General features: G+C 44.0%; 1 protein-coding gene across 1 annotated transcript in view; it reads right to left on the bottom strand.

Moving 5' to 3' along the window:
• The window catches only part of LOC111253268 (uncharacterized), a 28,734-nt gene extending 12,444 nt beyond the window's left edge, over positions 1–16,290 (bottom strand). The window contains exon 1 of the mRNA XM_022812429.2: positions 15,033–16,290. Coding sequence (XP_022668164.1) covers positions 15,033–15,041 — 9 coding nt within the window. The 5' untranslated portion in view covers positions 15,042–16,290. The remainder of the gene's footprint in view (positions 1–15,032) is intronic.
• Positions 16,291–17,391: the final 1,101 nt, after the last annotated feature.

Raw genomic sequence — 17,391 nt, 5'->3', positions numbered from 1 at the left:
AGCTGCTCCCCGTCTCGTAGTACTCTATCGTCCAGTCAATCACCGAAAACAACATTGAGCGACTGGTTGGACGTCCATGACTCTAGACTGGAACACCAACAATGTTGACGATGCTGTCAACAGCAGCAGCAGTTTGCTATAACGTCATTGGGCCGAAAGAAGGGCACGTCACCTCAAAAAAGATGCCTGGCGGCTTCAAAGTCCTATTCGTTACAAGCAGCTGTTCCAGCGATTCCTCAACAACAGACAGCGGACTCCATTGCCACTGTTGTTTTATCATAGCGGCGGCCTGCCATCGTGTCCGGCGACGAGCGAGGCGTAAAGTAGTTGTTGTAGAGATTTAAGACGATGCTGGCGACGGTGGCAATCGTGAGGACGTCTTGTCAGGCCTCGGCGTTCGTCTCTGTAGCTAAGGCTTGGTGTACCGCTGTCTTCACGTTGTCTCGAGCAAAAGCTGCCGGACACGTCCTAAACACAGAGCAACTTCAAGCTGGACCGCGCGCGAAAATGACCTTGCTGTTAACCGTAACAGCAAAAGCGGTAGCAACTGTTGTCGTCGTTGTACATATATATATGTGTATAACACTAGCGTAACGTGCGTACCACGCCAAAGTGATCTTGCTTCCCGCTGCGCAAACAGCCTTTCTCGTTCTGCCACACCATAGGTTCCGGTTTGGCGGAAGCGACGATAACGAAGTCGGCGGAGACGGAAGCACGAGCCACTACAATTTTGCAACGTGCATCACCCACCCGTTCGTTGATCCAGTATAATCACTTACAATTTTCCTCAAACGACGTTCATTAGCGCCAGTGAACTTTTAAGGGCTTTCAATCATAACAGCTTCGGAGAACCTCATCAACAAAAAACACTGAAGGATCGGACAAAAGCTTGCGCACGATTCATCATAGAAGTACAATAATCGTGAACAGGTGTAACTGAATGATTACTGATGATGCTGATAATAGTGGTGATGTTGTAGGGTGGAAGAGGGAATCGAATGCAGAACCGTTGAAAAGCCCATATCTGGCAGAGGGCATCTTGTTCGAAATTAACACAAGGGGGCGGAAATAGTTTTTGAGTTAATGGACTTTTGTTGCCAGAGCTCCAGCACAAAAAGCATCCACGTATAGCTTTCTGAACGGTTCAGTATTCTGATGGCACATCGTAACTTAACTTTCTGTCTAGTAAGATTACACGTTTGGATTGGTGCGCTCACGTAAAGTGGAAAGTTATCTTGTTGTGACAAAGTGTCACGTTGAAGGTATTGAGCTATCTGTCTGTATTAGATGTCAAAGTTCAGGGCGGTAGACATCAAACTATTTATGTGGTTACCCGCCTTCGTGAAAGTTACCTACGGAAAAACATGCTCTGTAAACACTGTCTATACAATTTTCCGTGGTTTATCTATATGTTATTGCCAGTGGACCGATGAGAGACAACAAGCATTCAAATCTGCCAAAATAATTACCCCAAAAAAAAAGTAAGTGTTTCTGTTTTTTTCACCAAACGGCTATATTACTGAAATTGTGGCATTGCCTAAATTGTGGATTATCGTAAAAATTCATTGAAATCTTTTCGTTGACTTGTCTAAATGTCCATTCAGCGTCTGCCTCTTAAAAATCAGAAATACTCACGAGACCACGGATGATTTTCATTTTTTAGTGAGACCGTAGTCCACATATGAATCCGTCAGGAGGACGTGTCTTTAAGCTAGCGATTCCCCATAGTTAAATCTCCGTATGCAGTCAAGCGTTGACTCCGGTAGATAAGATAATCCACACGGAATAGCAATAGTTGTGAACTTAAAGGTACCTTCTCAGTGAACGGAAGTGCTGACAGGTAGTCCGGGAAGTTTAAACAGAAACAAACCCTCTTTTCCCTAGGTGATCAATTGTCAGCGGGACACTAGCCTACATATCAATGTAAACCTAATGTTCGATGAGCAAGGTCAGTGACTTCATCTAGGTTATCTATGTGCATGTGGCTGTTGACCAATGCATCTGTGGCAGTACTCGTCTTCCGAGTAGCCAAAAATATCGAGATCTTCGCTCCGGTAATGGCGCATATGCGGCCCAGACGATATTTACACCGGTAACGATCACACGAATCGGAGCGAGATCCTTCTGAGTCAAAGGTGTTACTATTCGAAGTTCATTGCATCAGGCTGGGACGATAAATCGATGCTACGTGTTTAATAGGAGAGCGGTCTCCAAGGTCCGAATGAGCTCCATGCCCATCTACAGATTGTACACATACGAAAAATGTAGTATTGCGGCTGTACTGCGTAAAGCTCTATGTCCGCCATAGAGATGGGCGCAGAGATAGATCTCGGATCCCCTTAAGCGCAACGTAGAGATCTGTTCGATGTTACCTTTCATATGGAAGTTACTTATAGGCGATAACACAGTGGATTATGGTTTCTTGCGAGCCTCGTATGTGGCGTTTGGTACGGCAGCGGCATAACGAAATATTTGACGCTCCAAGTGTTTTCTCGCCAGTAGAACAGTTGAAGGTAAATCAGTTTATGCCAAATCTACTTTCCAATTATCCTATCAAAATTAGTGGGTTATGATGCGAGCGCCATCCTTCAAGCGAAGCGCACACAACACTCATCGGTTTGCGCAAACCCGAAAGTTTTTGGTCTCTTCGAAATTAGGTCAGCTATCTTTTCAAATCAGCGCCAGCTATATAAGCGGTTCTCTAAGTTACATATGATCCGCCGCTTCTCAGTCTGATTTAACTTGATAAACGCACATCCAGTTTTCGAAGCTTAGTCAGATCTTCCGGTATCGCCTATACAGAATTGTCTGATTTCGTATAGTATCATATACACTTTGTTTTCGCCAGACACACATACGCTTTGCGGATTAGTTTCAGTTTGATAGCTACCCCAATTTTTTTTTTGTTCTCGTTCTGCTATGCAACTTTAGTTCGCCGAAATCTACGGAAATCGCGACTCGACCCCGTCCTCTCCGTTCCAACCTTCCCCTCTCCGATATCGCGACTGAGCGGGGCAATGGCAGTTTTCCATCGCTATCTTTTGTCATCATCAAATTGACCCATAGGCTGACGCACATCAATGCACACACAAACGAACAGAAGCCATTCGGACCGCGGAAGTTCTCCATTAAAAAAAAAAAAACAGTCCATTCAACAAATCAGAATTGGATTATCGTTGCGTCTTCCCATAGCAGTCGCCACGTACGGCGATGACAAGAGGTCGCTCATATCGATGTAGCCAACAACGACTAGATAAAGGCAAAGTACCAAACGACCCACTCGTCCATAGAACAAATCTCGACCGAATTTTAACTGGTCAGCAATTGAAATCGACGGTACGGTTATAAATTTGTTTGTTGACATTTGCCAAATGCTGTTGTTGTTGTCGCCATCGTTCCAGCTTGCTGTCACCGTTTTTGTCGAACTTACTACAGTTGGCTTTCCGTTAGTTCACTGTGTTTATGCGGGAGGCTGCGTGTGATGTATTGAAGACGAAATGAAGACTAAAAGTTTTTACAAGTAAGGTAACGGCTACTTTGGACAGTAGCAGCTTGGGCGTTTTGTGAAGGAAGACAAACAACTGCTAACGCTTAACAGTTGTTCTATTGTAACGATGTCCATGCCTGCTGAAGAGATATTGGCCTTAGTAAAAATAGTTTTGCCGAAAGTGCCGTTTGCTAGTAGCTGTGGGCTGGAGCAACTGCGTGGCTGAGTGTGAATGTCTAGTAAATAACACCGGGCCAGATCTCGCTGCCAATCATCAATCGATAAGAAGAAATGTTGACTGAAAAGTGGGTCTGATGCTAGGACGATGGAACTGGGCCATTAATCAGCGATGTGTGAAGGTAGTACTAGGATAGAATAACGCAAACAAGACTGAATAGCGATAACTAACCTTATAACAGTAGTTTAACGATTTCGCTAACGGCTACGGTTGACATTAGTAATTAAGCTTGCTATACAAATAGAATTCACTGATCGACTTTTCTAGTTTTCGTCAGCAAAACAAACCAAAAGGATCGTCTGCATTCATTGCAGCAGATCGTGTGGAACAGGGGTACGGTAACGTACCTTGTCATTACCGCTGTCTTTAACAAAAAATAGAAAAACAAACACGCTGTACATACAATGCAATGACGCAGATAGAGGCTGTCACTTGTTGTTCACGGCGGCTGTCTGACTAAGTCCGAGTTTTAAACAAATCGCGCCATATAAGTATGGTTGCCACAGAAGCACCACGAGCTGGATGTTGCAGGATATGGTTGAAGTTATGGCTGACACGATTTCGAAGGCACGCTTTGCAGATTTTTTATGGATCAGTCCGCTTCGACAATGGACCTCTTCGTATCAAGGAGTTTGTAATTGTTCCGTCAACTCATAGGTGAAGTGGCAAAGGAATACGAGGGAAGTTCGCAATATGTATTTTTAGAGTGTTGCAATTTTGTTCATTTTCATTATAACTTCGTTCTATGGTAATAACTGGTGACGTTATTCATCAGCTTCGTCATATATAGCGTACGGCGATATAACAAATGACTGGGGTAACCGTAAGATCTGATGGTATTAGCTTCAGTCTTTCCGGTGTGGTAGAATATACCGCTATTCCTATAGCTACTATTGTATTGGCTTGTTACGCACGAGTTTGGTGGACTTGGAGATTGAATAACTGCTCAACTACTCATCATTAGCAAGTGAATTTCAGCTAGCAAAAATCTCGCTATGCTAGAAATTTTTAGGTGAAAATCGGCTAAGTTTACTTAAGAAGAACTAAGTTCAGACAAAAAAGTATTCTCTAGTCTTGAAAATTAACGCTCAGTGGTCAGGCTTTTGCTCTTCGAAGGCCACAGCGCTTCGGTAATTCGTTGATGAAGATATTAGGCAAAGGGCCTTAGGCTAAAGCACGGTACGTGAATCTGATATTGATGTGTTACAGAAGAGCGGAGAAGATGTCGAAGGACAAAGGAGAACAACAACGCACTGCCGCACTGCAGGAGGCTTTCTACGAAAGCAGAGTTTGAAGTCTAAGAGCCTTGTCGGCCAAAACTGGCATTTAACATATAACAGAATTATATTCCAAATGAAAAAAATTAGTAAAAATTTGTATCCATAAATTGGACAGGAAATGTGTGTGGTGTAGTCCGTAAGCAATGTACGAACAATAGGCAGGAGGATAATGTCGCTTTGGTTCGGTAGGAGCATTGAGTAGATTTCGACGCAATACGATGGGGGTACACTGCGATACACCTCAGAGGCATCTGTTACTAGGAGACGCTTGCCGTAACTGAAGCAATGGATACAACCCACGACCTCGAGTTTCGATGCCAGCGTCAAGCCTTATTGTCATGCCTCGATTATCTGTTCGATTGAGCAAAGGAATTTCCAACATTGGCTTGCGTGTTTCCCAATCTGTGTCCGTGTGATTATGGGGCTTTATACGGCCAAAAATCAACTGATAGATTCAACTGTCGATTAACATTTGAAAGCCATAAATAGAGTGTGGGAACACGAATATACGGCTACCCAGCAGCTGCCAGAGCGCTGAGACAAAAACAAGGGGGAACACGACTTAAAACATAATAATTCTAACCAAACTAGTTGGAATGTTCTTTTTTTTTAATTTTAAAGTTCGCTGGATTTGCTTGTATCAATCTACTATTGTGTCGATTATAGAGAAATATATGTAATAAAGTGACGACATAATAGAGTCTTTAGATTACTTCAGTCAATCTATGAGGAAGGCACTGGTAACGCATGACGATGGTGTGCTATGTCTGGGGATTTTCACAAATTTATGTATGTAAGTTGCAACCGAATTAGTTTCTACGGGTACTAGAACGCCCTACGTACTTCTTGCCTGGTCGAACATCTGCAAGCAGTTTTTATATATCTAATATTTAGACACCATATTGATAAATTAAGCTTCGAGCGTTAGCCTGTCAAAGGTCGTCGTTTCAATAGATCGTTTGTTCCCCTTCAAAATCGGATGTAGTCGACAGCTGCCAAACGTGTCCTTCTGGTATGACTGCGTGTGGCTAGCTTGCGCTTCACGCCTTGTAATCAGCTATTCGACACGTTTATGTGTGTGATACCATGTAGTGGTTCAGGCGAAACGATCCTCTTTCGCCATATCAAATGTGGTACCATTTTTGCAAAACGATTGACTTCTGCTATTGCGATCAAATAGCAGTTGCTTTTTTGCTACCGTCGTGGTCATTACACAGTTACTGTCGCCACGATAGCGTGCCATCACGCATTTGAGGTTGGTACCTTCAACACAAAACAGAAAGACGTCATGAGAAGCCATCGGCGCACAGCCGGTGGCCAGTAAAATATAAATGATGCGCACGAACGGACGTGCATTGATGGTCGGGCTGATATTGGCGATGTCGGTACTGGGTTATCTATTTTTCTAAACGAAAAGAGAAAACGAAAGATGGCAGCAAACGCGAAGACCTTCAGCCCCAGAAGATTTGGTTTTACTACGGCCGTTGCAGAATTCCGGCGCCTTCTGTAGCGAGGACGAGATCGATCGTGCTGACCGAAACCGTAAAGGATCCGGTTGAGGGTTGCAGGCGGCTCACGCCGACCGAGCCGGCCGGCCAGCCAGCCAGCCAGCCAGCCAGCCAGTGAGTGGATGAAGAGAAAGAAATGAAACAGTATGAACGGAATGTCGATATGATACAACAAATGGCGTTCGGTGAATTTAAACATCAAGCACCGTCATCTGATCATCAGTCCAGCTGATCTGGTGATCTCTCCCGCTGTTGCGGTCGATTTTCGAAGTCTTCACTGGGTCATTGGCAGCTTGTCGCGGCTGCAGTCGCGTCGATAGCTGGCGGCGATTTCAGTCAGAAAAACTGCGAAGGGATTTCTTCCGCTATTGCCGCTGCTATCGAATTTGGAAAGGACAGTGTCTTTAATACGTCGACCGTTAGTATGATATTTACGATAATGACAAGTACCCTTGTCATTGTCGTAACGAGGGTAGTTTTACGTTTATTACTACTATCTATTGAAGTTCATTGTTTTTTGGCGACTGTATCAATAACAGTGTTAGTTCGGGTAGCTAGACTGATTCAACGAACGAAAGAGAGAAAAGCTGAGGACGGCATGACAAACAACACATAAATAACTAGCTAAAAAAAACGTTTCATGCGATTTTCTAGTTTGTTACAGCGCTCTTTAGGCTCTGGTGTTGGCAACGCATGTTAAACTATCTATTGACTGATCAGCGAACCGCATTCGGAAAGGCGTGGCACGAAAATCATCAAAAATGAGATTTGTTTTCACTATATAATAAGCAAAATATTGAAGTAAAATTGCCCATATTCATGTAGGGTATGGGGTAGTTATTACGATTTGGAAAGGTGGTATGGCTATCTTCCGTACAAAGCTTATGACATATCTATGATCATATATTAAGGCTCATTTTTTAATTGCCGGCATTTCCGCCCTTCTACTTGACGGGTTTGTTTACTCATACAAGCGTTAAATATTGTTTATATACGTGCATTATCAAACTGCTGTCCAGATTAAGCAGTGTTTAACGGAAATCGTAAATGTTACTGTATTTTAATTCGTTCGCTATGGATTTTGAAAACGTTGACGCTTCCCGGCGAGCTTGTTGTTTTCTATTTAGAGATTCTGTGAGGTTGTCAGGATCGCTTAAACTACTCCCACTTCGATCGTGGACAGAATCCAAGGGAAAGATTAAAGACGCAGACGTCATTGACCGGCATAATACAATAAGCTTGAAAAATTCTTCTAAACACTGCCACCTCCAGTTCGAAGTTGGACCGAGACCGAGTTGAATGCGGTCGTGATATTGCAACTATAATCGGTATAAAAATACACCGCATTGATGACGAAATGCACAGCAAAAACATTGATAGGCAGCATCTACTAGGCAACCATACGCTTTTATCGCATTTAAGCACATCCGACGTGCTATATGATAGATGTGAAGCACGCCATATTGCTTTATAATTCGATCAACTTTATAGAAACATCGTAGTAGTAATCATAGTACGATTTTCTGTTGACCTAATTAGTTTCTCGCGATTTCCAATTGCGCCGACGACTTTGTTGTTGCCTGTATCGTATTTGCGCCCTCTGCACCACCATTGCGGCTTCTAATTAGCGCCGTCCACAGTCCGTTGTATCTCTGCCATTATTCATTTCTGACACCACTTTACCTCCAGGATAGCGCTCCGCCGCCATCAGCCGTCAGTATACCAGCAAGGACTGTAGCATCAGCACGTGGTTTACCATCACTCCCTCGCCAGCATCTATCTGGAACTGTAAATCCAGCACAAGACCTTCGTTACTACTGGTCTCATTACCGTCTTTATTTGTTCATGTATGGCCGTAAGTCATCATCCCCTCCCCCCTCCCCCCTCCCCCCGCTCAACGACCCCCCCGAATCGCCAATTTCCTCTGTCTCGTTGCTTCTGCCACCGTTTTCCCACTTTCGCTCGGCCGAAATGAACGATTCTGATTTACATCTTTAACGCAACAACTACGTTTGTTCGCGCGTACGATGCTGTTGTGCGTTTAGATATGTCATGACCTCAAGTCGGTATTCGAACGAACCCGCACCGAACGATGTAGGAAAACGTAAGGGCGTCGAGCTTAACTCGGATTGTTATAGTGAGTAGCCTATGTACTGCAGCAGTCACAGCAGCGTCAGGCTGCGATGTCAAATTTAGGCTACGTCAGATTTATTTTTTACGTCAGCATTACTACCGGCGGCACAGCGTTGCTGTTGTTACCTTCGCCGTCATCATCGACTCACTCCTAGTAATGACCAGCGAAAAATCGCTGGCGTTACGGTTTATCCGCATCATCTGATTACGAGCAAGTGAGCGCTTTCTATAAGAAACAAATCAGCCAGAGGGATAAAGAAGAAATCCCTAGCTAAAATCGAAGTCCAGAGGTCGAACCATCACTGCTGTTGAAATTGTTTAAGAAAACAGTAGTCCTGATACAATGCCTAGGTGCGCACCGAAGTTGCTTCATCGTCATTATGCTCGATGAACTCCTCGACAGGGTCCGTCTATGGGTAAAGATCTTCTCTTTCGCCTAATCAGGATGGATCTAACAAGATTGTCTAATAAGGTCAGCCAGAATCCCGGCAAATGTCAGCACTGCTTGTGAGCTTAAGTCAGCTCCATTTTCGGTATCATCGGCAGCGTGCGTGAAGTTGCGGCGATGCCACTTTAGATCGTGCCAATCCACTAGTCATTTACGCTCAGCATTGGCCAGGTGCTAGCCGCATGGCGGTCACAAACGACTATAAAACGAGCGTTTTTTGAACGGAAAAAGGTACATCTAATGCAAGAACATAGAATTGACGGCATTTGAAGTCGTTGCTTGAACAGAATACGACACCGGACAAAATCGCGCCGCAGCGGATGGCTATTGCATCGTGCGGATTGTAGATACCTGTTGTCATTGCCACTGCGGCTGCCGCGATGCCGGCTAGAGCTTGGTCGTGATGGCTTGTGGCGGAACTCTAACAGAAGAATATTCCACTATTAAAATTTGATGACCCCGATATACACTGCGGCTGACGCACAGACGCGTACGTTTTCACACACACACGATGCCCGACGTAGGCCAAGAAAGGGACGCGAAAGGAACTATTGGTTAGCGCCTTACGAATCCATACGCATGTGGTATAAGCAAGCATTCATAGATGTACAGTAGACAATGGAGTATTTTACGATAATAATGATGACGATGGCGGCAGTAGACAACGGCGGCCGTGGAGGCGTGACGAATTCGGTCGGTCGGTCGGTCGGTCGGTCACCCCGCACACGATGGTGATACCGTGTCGCGTCTGTTATGAGCTACGCTTAACGAAAGAACAGCCTTGTGCACGTTCATGATGGCAACTGAATGGCCAACGGCCAACAACGTGCAGCATGTACGTTGCCGGCGTGTGATCCTTGAGCACTTTTTTTAAAGTTCTCCAGTGTAAAAGTAGGGCAAATTGCAGGAACGATTTCGAAGGTGACCAACCGAAGTCAGTCGAAAAATAGATGTATGTACTGCACGACGTAACGTGAAGTCGAAAACCGACGGAGAAACCAGCAATCAGTTGTACCGAACGAGTTCTTGCAAATCATTCGTTAAACATAATTTTCATAAGAGCGGCAGTGTCGAAAGAAAGAGAGCGGAAAGAAAATAAAAAACGTCGATGAGGGAATTTAATCGAATTTTGCCGTTAAACACAAGACAGATACGTTCGTTTAGTTCGAGACAAACGGGGAAAAGTTCTGTTTTATCGGTTTAAAAAGCCTATTCCTTTTCCTCTTACCAGAAGTGGAGGTAGCATAATGCGCTTAGACAGCCGGCGCCCAGAATAGAATTTCATAGCGACGAGCAAAAGCTATCTGAACGGTTAACCGGCGGTATCCGTCGCTTAATAATATTAGTGTTAAATTGTTCTTTATATGCTGTCCCATAGAAGGAACGAGTCACGCGAACTGGCAAGTGAGCAATACGCTGAGCGGGTACGCAGGGCATACCTCATTGACGGTAAACTTTGTCATAAGCGGGTATGGAAAATAGCAATAGCTGAAAAGCTCGAGAGCTATCTATTTTCAGCATATCGTGAAACAAGAACGAAAAGAAAGAATGAAAAAAAAAAAACTTTTTTGGATTTCCTTCTCGATCGACCCATTTCCAACCAAGACTGAATCCTAAACAATTTTTCGCGCGTATCGAGCAGAAGCAGACGAGCCAACGTGCCAAAACAAATCGACACTCGAACACGCTATTCTACGTATGTGATACCTTATATTACGATGGATATTTTGCATTAGTAACGAAACAATAGAAGCGGAAAACTTATACCGGAAGCTAAGGTATAACCATGCTAACAACGTAATATAACGTAACTCGTCACTGTCCTATTTCGTCTTATATATATATATATATATATATATATATATATATATATATATTTATTTTATGGCAATATCCGGTAAATTGAAATATTTGACAAGGATATCAAGTGACGATAAGATGTTCCCAAACGTGTTTGTCTTCGTTTTCGACTACATAACCCTGCTTGGTTTACTGTGTCACGCCGCATTGGCTTTCTGGGACCAATACTCTATTTGACGTACGAACAACGGGGCATGGGTGAACGAAAAAAGGACCGAGTCAGTCATCTCAGCAAGCCTCAATTGACTTCTATACGGCTGTTGTCGCTACGTCAACACGTGTTGATGGCGGCGACGTCATCTTCCCAGACTGTTGTTAAATCCTCGACGATGATCAGGCCGATGACCGACTGCGCCAGTAATTTGACGGAAGGACCTGACGAAAACAACGGCTGCCTGGCCTCTTTGCAGTAGCTAGCCGTTAAATACCCGCCAGCAGTTTTGTATACACTGTCGCAATACCAGCCTTCGGTCGGTACAGGGCTCACTTCATTTCTTCTTCTTCGATAGGCCTCACCTGGGCCGCGGTCAAATGGCTTTGCAGCTAAAGACGACCGGACAACTGCTAGGACTTTGCGTACGGCTTGTAGTAACTTGATTCGTTACGAACATGTGTTATACAAGTTCTCCTTTTGTATAGCTCGGAACTAACTTTGATATTGGCGTCGTTGCTTTTAGTAAAAGCAGAAACGTGCTTTATTGTTTCTGCTAGTTTAAGTATAAGTTAACGCCTTTAAATGTTCTCTAATGATGCGAAAAGTTTACCCTTTGAAGAACTATTGTTTGTAACTATAACGGGTAGGAATAGGTGCGGTGGTGCTGCACTGTAGAAATCTATGTCGTGTTTATTATTATATTATTTTGTTTTCTTTTTTCGTTTTATTTACATATTGGCGAAATAGCTGCTGCGGCTCGCTTTTACCGGTATACTTGTGGCGCGCATTGTGGGTAGGCCGACGCACACGCATACAGACGAGATGCCTTGTTTCTTGGCCGAATCTGATCTGACCCATTTGGCTCGAGCCCCAGGTTTATTTCAACTGTTCTAAAATTCTGTCGCAATGTGTTTCATTGCAGTTATCCTTGTTGGCCCATTGTATTTTTCGAATTATCCGAGTTTCCTTACTTTGTTGTGTTATCCCACTGCTACGCGCTGAAAATTCAACGATATATTACTCTACTAAGACTCGACACTTATGACCCTGTAGGGAATGTGCTACATGTTACCACCATATGTAAACCATGGCGGCTTACCATATGCTGTGAGTAAGCCGCCACCTATGCCACTGCTTCCCCGTTGCGATTATTCCGCATCGGCAAGCTAAAAGTAATTTCTATTTTCGAAACAATGTTGGACAAAACACCAGAAACTAAGTTTCTAAAGTTATTAACTGGCCTCCGCAGTGGATAGTTCGAGTCCATGGGCGAAACCGCTTTTTCCAAAATATAATCAATTTTAGAGTAAGATATTTTCCAGATGATTATAAACATCTAAAGGTATTATTTTGTATGTCTGTATATGGTAAAGTATGTGACACGTACGTAAAGTATGTGTGAAAAATCGTAATGTTGTCGCACCTTCAAGAGAAGTTATAGGCAAACTTTTACTTAGTTCAATATATAGGAAGTAGCTTCTCTTGAGATTTATGAGTGCGACATGACCGTATTTCGAAAACGATCCAGTCTTCAATCGTTTGCGTTGAGCCGTGTGTTATGTTGTATCGTAGTTTTAATGATTAAACTAGTGGTAGTAAAGATCGATGCGGCGATAGCTCTTCGACGAGAGATACTCCCTAGTGAAGATACTAAATCGCTAACCGGCGTCTATGGCTACGAGCCTGGCCGATCAGCCACATGCTTCGTGAAAATTAAACGTATACATAAGTGTCGGGCAGTATAATAATAGGAAGACGGAACTAAGGTAATTGAGAGCACTATGCAATCGGTCGATGATAACCCATTGGAATAGCACGAATCGCGCCTCGCGTGTTCAAACGCGACAAAAACGCTCCGTCAAGTTCCTCAGCCAATTTTCACTCTGTAATTATAAAGACAGATCAGGAAACTAGGAACAATGGTGCTGTCGTGCCTTGTGTAGTTTTCGTACCGTATGGCACTGATAGGAGCCCAGAAGTGAACCCGATCGGGACGTTGACGCCGTTATAAGTGTAACACTTTGTTATTAAGATTAACAACTGTAGCTGGCCGACTGAACACACGGACAAAGGCTGGATACGAAAAGCTTTTAAAAGTTAAAGGCAAGACCCGACGAAGCCAATAGCGACACTTTCTCCTTAATCTAATTCGGTTTCCTTCACCTCTTGCTTTTAATTTTTTTTCTTTTGATGCTGTGATACTTCTAGTGAAGATAGTCGATATGCCCTGATGATACTAAATGCGGTAATATATCTCGTTGCCGTGTCGATACATGTGCAGGCCGGTAAGACGAAACTAAGCTTTTGTGCTCCCCGCTTCCAGTTTACTGATGGGATTTACGATACTGCTAAGGCTCCCACTGGCCAACAGTTAAAATTAGAAATTGCTAGTTAACGCTACGCAGGAAGCCGCGCGAGATACCCTGAGAACGGGCTACCCCATATGGTGTGGTGACCATTCCTCGGAGCGGCCTACTCTTATCTAGGCTATGACGGACACGAATCATTAAGCACACACGAACGTAATGGAAAGGCTAATAACGCTATCAAGATAAATTCGAATGAATTTACGGTAATAAATAATAAAATTATCGTTACTTAAAAACGGTTCAGTTATTATTATTATTATTATGGCCTTAATAACGAGTCTAAGCTAAAAAACAGGTAATGTTATGCTTGAGGATATGAGCTGGGGCGGATGAAATTTCTCGTTTGCCTATGACCAGAAATTTATGAAAGACCATCGTACGATAGGGAGGCCCTTTTGCTATCATTTAAGCTGTATTTTGTGAATTATTCGTTCTGTAGCTTATTGGCCCTATTAGCGGGCATATGTACATAAAAATTACGTTAGCTTTTTTACCATGAGTGGACTATTTTTACCTCAGTAGAAGTGTCATGCACCAGCTCCTTGGGGCTACATTTGCCTTGATCTAAATATGAAGATCTGTCAGATACTGCTCCCAAGCCCTATTGCGAATGTTTGACGGTATATATCATCTAAAATTTGTATTACTGTTCCTGATGGAAGAAGGCAGATTAACATTTTGGTGAGGAAAGGAAGGGCTACCAATGCCGAAATCAGCTCATTATCTAATCAGATTAATTTATCAGGTCGTATGGGCTCCGCCAGTCCAATTCAACGAGAAAATTTCGTTTGCCCCTTGAATATTGTTGCGGCTAAAATTATCAGTATTGCAGAACTGGGGCACATGAAAATAGTTACGTAAATCGCCGGCAATAAATGATATTGGCCAGTTTCCAGGGTCTCTTTTTTGACGCACGATAAGGAAGCGCTTCTCTGACGACGGCCATTTAGCACGGCAGTATGACGCCATTTATTGAATAACATATGCCAACTCCATCAACTATGGCTTCGAAAAAGGCCAGCTATTGTAAACTATGTCGAGAAATAGATAGCACCTGGACGTTCTACACGTGGGAGAAGCATTCACGACAAACCAATGCTTCCCGCTGGCGGTAGTGGGCCGAAGTTTTTCGGCTTTCGAGATATAACTGTGATCTATATCAGGGATGGATAAGATATCAATCGATTTAGAGCTTTATGCTGGCAGATGCGGCAGAAAGCTTTCCCCGCTAGTAAGAATGAAGTTGTCTGTTGAATGAAGTTATCGTAGTACAGGTAAAAATTATACTGCTGTGAAGTGCGGCAGCGATTCTTGAGAACTGTAACTGATCGTAATATTTTCGTAGCGTCTCTGAGCTCCAGACATCTTCCTCGCCTTTGCTAGTATAACTGCATCTATAGAGTTCTGTGGGATGTCTTCCTGCTTGCTTCTTGGTCGGTCTGGTCACTTAAAATTATTATTAGTCTAGCTGACTGTATCATGTTTGCAAACAATGAACGTAGACTAGACAAAGAGAAACACAACGAGGAACATATTGGCTTTATCATGAACTTACCGTATCCATTTGTTAACGCCGGTTATTCTGAGTATCCTTGGTAAATCCTAAATATAGAGCTGTACAAACTCTGCGGAACACTGGAACACACGATTGAGAACTACTAGCACAGAATTCACGGCAAAACGCAAAAGGTTATCAAGGCACAGCTTTCTTGGCGTCTTTACAACGCCAAAAGATGTTTGCCTTTTCAAGCAGGCTTTTTTTCAGGCGTACTCTATGCCTGCTCTCGCGCACTCTGTGAATCCTTAACGGAAATATAATAACAAACCCCTCAAGCAATTATAATCTGCGATCTGCACACGAGTACATATTCCACATGGGTTAGTGCGCGAAGTGCGGCCGCACTTCGTTGCGCCAATAAATGCGACGCCACACGACAGTCAGTATAACGCTTTTAAACCTGAATGCAGTGCAGACCGATTTATTCGTTCCGTCGCTACGTCGAGCGTCAGTATCTCAGTTGTGCGTTCGGCTATTACTGCTACCGAAACAGTTGCTTGTGCAGAGCGCAGAATCGTTCACAGCTCGAAGCCGACTTGGAAACAGTGGTCGGAACGCGTGTGCCCTTACCCTCCTACGACACCCTGTCGCAGCTGTGGCCGCCTCTGTCGATCCTCCTCGCAGATGCAGCTGTTCCTCTACAGTAAACGAAGTCAGCTAAGAAGTCAGTCATCATTTGAACTGCGTTATTGCTGCTGACTGGCTTTTCCGTCCGGTTTAGGTGCTTCTTCTTCGCAGTAAGCTGCACAGACTGATTGGAGTTTCAACATTGGCCTATGAGCCACTAGTGCTTCTTACGTTCGGTGTCCACCAACAGGCGTCTGTTCGGCAAGCCCATGACTCACCAAACAAACCGTTCACTCGCCGTTGCCGTAGCTGCCTCGTCGGTCAGGCTCGATTCCGTTGTACGTTACGTTTTCGCTCATCGTCAGCCGGAGTTGCGATTACCGTCCGCATTACTATCATCATCGTCGTCGTCGTCGTCGTCGTTGTTGTTATCGCCATCATTCTAACATGTTCGGGGCCTGCGGGGCCGCCGAAGACGTTAACAGAACGACGGTCGTGTCGTTCGCACATGCAGACGTAGGTACATACACACATATAGACAAGCAAATAAATAGACACCCGCACGAGCCCTCTCCCCCTTTCCCTTTCACCCCATCGGTGCTATAGTGGTTTTAGCAGACGGTATTGCAGTCAGTTCGATTCTGAAGCTGGCTGTTATGACTTGTGGCTGCTGGGGTTACTGTAGCCACCGCAACACGCTGGTTTGACGTCGCTCTCTTTTCTCCCCCCGTCATCGTCGGTGCACTTCACTAGGTCACTTGGCGACGGGCTTTTTCCTATTGAAGTGTAATAGGAGAAGAAGATGAAGCTGGTGCTGAAGTCGAAAGTGTGGTCGCCACTGCTGTATTTTCGAAGACAGTTCGCGGAGTCGTCCAGCTATTGGGAGCAAATATAGGAAAACAGGAAGGGCCCAACAATACTACCATGGCAAGTCTACAAACCAGCAGCCACCGAGTAGTCGGTGTTGAGCTGGCGCAAATACGCTGGGTAACGGCTTCCAAATAACTAACCGAGTCAAAGAACCCAGCTAGACAAGCAGGAGATCGAAGAACCCTAATATCAAACGCCGACCGATAGACAAACTGCGCGAAGCGTATTCGAACGGGCATCAATCCGATAGAGCTCTTTCTTTCCCTGGCACTTTATTGTACCACGTATCGTGACGACTTGTAGCATGGCTTGAAATGACGACACGAGGCAGCTAGTCTTTTCGTTTATATATCTCCATATCCATGTTGAAATCGGGTGACGTTTAGAGGATTGAAGGCTCGCGTGGAACAAAAAAGGAGCAAACGAACCGAGATTTTTACAACGCCCCTGGCGACACGCCAACTTATTACTGCTGGTTAAAAATCTTGGAGAAATTCCGTTGTTGGCGGGGCTAGCGCCAAATTCGGACTTGTTCCAACGACGAAAAACAAACGTTGACTGATTACATCGGAAGAGGAAAAGCAGATCAGATTGAAAAGGATCAATAAGCGGAAACGGAAAAAGAACCAGTCGGAAAACATTTTTCAAACAGTGAAATTAAATTTCCATTCGGTAGTATAGCTGGAATAAATAGATGCGTCTGAGTAACCAATAAAGCTATAAAGTCGTTTCATCAGAACAGTAGGATGATTGTCAGTCAATAGCATAATCCGAGAGTTAAAAAGTATAATACCATAGACGAGCTGGTAAACACGAAAGAGTTCAATGAGCAATCTATGATAAAGATAGCTGAAATTACGGTGATTTTTTAACAATCGAGCGACCGGCGCCTGCTGTCAGCCTCGTAATCACATTAGGC

Source organism: Varroa destructor, unplaced genomic scaffold, assembly GCF_002443255.2.
Source record: "Varroa destructor unplaced genomic scaffold, Vdes_3.0 BEIS01000006.1, whole genome shotgun sequence".
Taxonomy (NCBI): Eukaryota; Metazoa; Arthropoda; class Arachnida; order Mesostigmata; family Varroidae; genus Varroa; species Varroa destructor.
Note: the sequence above shows the minus strand (reverse complement) of the source record. Positions and strands in the feature narration are given on the sequence as shown.